Source organism: Chinchilla lanigera, unplaced genomic scaffold, assembly GCF_000276665.1.
Source record: "Chinchilla lanigera isolate Chin_1 unplaced genomic scaffold, ChiLan1.0 scaffold00017, whole genome shotgun sequence".
Taxonomy (NCBI): domain Eukaryota; kingdom Metazoa; phylum Chordata; class Mammalia; order Rodentia; family Chinchillidae; genus Chinchilla; species Chinchilla lanigera.
In genome coordinates this window covers 18,530,151-18,532,909 of record NW_004955418.1, presented here as the reverse complement: position 1 = coordinate 18,532,909, position 2,759 = coordinate 18,530,151, and the positions used below count along the sequence as shown (strand labels likewise).

The 2,759-nt window shown below is 37.5% G+C and overlaps 1 protein-coding gene across 6 annotated transcripts in view; it reads right to left on the bottom strand.

Moving 5' to 3' along the window:
* Fam172a (family with sequence similarity 172, member A) overlaps nucleotides 1-2,759 on the bottom strand; it is a 410,259-nt gene that overhangs the window by 91,173 nt on the left and 316,327 nt on the right. The window contains exon 11 of one of the 6 annotated variants that reach the window (XM_013512950.1): nucleotides 2,436-2,479. The exons of the other annotated variants lie outside the window; for them this stretch is intronic. Within the exon in view, the coding sequence (XP_013368404.1) occupies nucleotides 2,454-2,479 (26 nt within the window). The 3' untranslated portion in view covers nucleotides 2,436-2,453. Of the gene's footprint in view, nucleotides 1-2,435; nucleotides 2,480-2,759 lie in introns of those variants that run through there. 6 annotated transcript variants of the gene reach the window in all.

Sequence of the window (2,759 nt, the reverse complement as noted above, 5' to 3'; positions counted from 1 at the left end):
AATTGATGAATGATACTGAATTTATGGATAAAAATCACATATGTTATATTTATATATATAACCACGTATGATATATATATATATATATATATAAAACCACATTTTAAAAATCCATTCATTTATTTCTGGACACTCAGGGTGTTCTTATATGTTGGCTATTGTGAATAATGTCATGAACATGGGATGTAGCCACCTCGTGAGCACATCCATTGGAATCCCTTTGGATTATATACCCAGCAGATGGATTACCGGATTAAAAAACACTTAAAAATCTAGTCCGCTAACAATTTCCAAGTATTACTACATTATTATTAACTATCCTCACCATACTGAACAACAGGGCTCCCGAACCTACTCCTCCTATCTAACTGCAGCATCACACCTTTCACCAGCAGCTCCTCATTCCCCTAACTCAGTCCTTGGTCACCACTATCCTACTTCCTACTGTCATGAGTTCAACCTCTGAAGCTTTCATATGTAAGTAAGGCTGTGCAGTATTTTTCCTTTGGTGCTCGCTTCATTTCACTGAGCATAATGTCCAACAGGTTCATTCATGTTGCTGTAAAATGACAGGATTTACTGCTTTGAGGTTGCATAGTATTGCACTGTGCATAATTACATTTTCTTTATTTACCTATTGATGGACACGCCCATTGATTCCATACTGTGAATAATGCTGCAGTGAAGTAGATATAGATGGAGACAGTCTGTGTGGTATCCAATGAGAAAACTGTCTAGGTCTTATATTACCTCACCCATTCTCCATCAAAATAAGATTATTCTAGTTTGATAATCTCCTAGTTTATGTTCCTCTTCCACACCATGATAGCTCTGGGCCAGCTTTGTTCTACAAAACTAATCATTTACTTCCAAAAGAAGGCATCCGAAAGGCTTAGAAGATGGCAGGGTTAACTGAATCTTCAAATACCTTGAAACTACAAAGTTTGAATGTGGAGCTTTATCTCATTCTTAATGTCTATGCCTTCTTTTCCATCAGCTCAGACAACACCCAGTGTCTTGAAGTCGACGGCTGCAGTCTTGAATTGCAAGCTTGTTCCTTGCCCAAAATCTTTCCAGGACTTCCATCAAAACCTCCCAATTCCTCCCTCCCTATCTCCTTCAAAGAATCCAGTAAGAATTGACTGCCCTAGCTGAAGAAAAACTAATTGATTCTTATAGTCAAATCCCTGGATTCTACGTCTGTATAGCTTCCGTTTGCATTTTCTCGTCACTTTCACTCTCGCTGTCAGTACTAGGACTTTGTTACCTTTGGCAGCAATTTTTAAACTGTATCTCCCCTATCTTTAACTTTTCCTCCCCATACATTTTACTCATTGCTGCTAGATCAATTTTTCTGATATTTCACTTCCTCCCTCAAAAATTTTGCTCCTTGAGACTAAAAACTAAAGTGAAAACTGTTTAGTCTAAACTCTCTTTATTATTATATTTATGTCACATATTCTATAATCCACCCCGTGTTCATGCTGACAACCCTACTAGAAATATTCTTCTATGAGTCTGCTCATCTTTTCCGTATTACAGTTAATGGGCCTCCCCTTTCCAGCGCTTGGTGTCTTCTTGGCTCTTATGACTAGATAAAGTCACACCTTTCTCCAAACTCCTCCATCACAGGTGGCAACAGTTCCCTTTTCATCCTGATATCCTCCTCTTTGGACACTAGCGCACGGATGGGATGTTACTGATTCAAAATGTTATGCATTCTGGGTGATGCTTACATCATGCTATCAGTCACAGAGAGGCTAATATGGAGAGCTGCTAGGAAAACACAGATAAAAAATACCAGAGTGTCAGCCATGCAGATGGCTTCCTTCTCTTCATGTTATTTTCTTCTTAAAAGAGACAAATTACTGAGCTATTCCTATTATGATGAGAAAAAGGACCATCTCTCAAACTTCACATTTATGCATTCTTACCTATCTTCTTATCTGGTCTCTACCCAAATCTTACCACAAGGTAGCTTCATGTCATCTGTTCTAATAATTATTGGTTGTTACAGGCGTGGTGGCACATGCTTGTAGTCAGAGCTACTCAAGAGGCTGAAGCAGAAGGAATGCGTGAGCCCAGGACTTTGAGGCCAGCTGGAACAACACAGCAGAACTCCATCTCAAGTTAGTAAGTACATACATGTCAACAACAGCAACAAAAATTACTAGTTCTCTCATTTCTTGTTCTTCTCTTTGGGTTCTGAAATATTCTATATCTCTCATCTATGAACTCTTAGGAAATACTTTTAGGCTATCTGTCTTTCTTGACTATCGCAGTAATTAATCATTTACTCTCTTTAAAAGTTTATTTAAACATCCCTTCTTATTAACACAAACTGACTTACGTCATTTTATGACATTGCTATTAAGTAGCCAAATAATCGTACAAACACCAGGCCAAATGAAAATCTCACCTTGTGAAGATCTCACCTCCCATGCAAGTACTCTCTACTTCCTGTACACGTCTTGCTCATCTTTGTGTTATATGAATGAATAAATGAAAACATCTCAGAATGATTTCAAGCAACCACCCCAGTGTCAGTTTAATCTTGGTGAAAAAATTTTAACAAAACAGATCAGGGAATTAATTTATTCATTACATTGTTCCTTACCACTTCAACACACAGCATTCTCCCTGCTGGAACTAGCACAATGTAACCTTTCATGCTGTAACATGTCAAAAACATTTTTTATTGAAATAAAAACCCCTACTAAGTTGGCAGAATGAATTGTTTTAATATATATATTTTAATT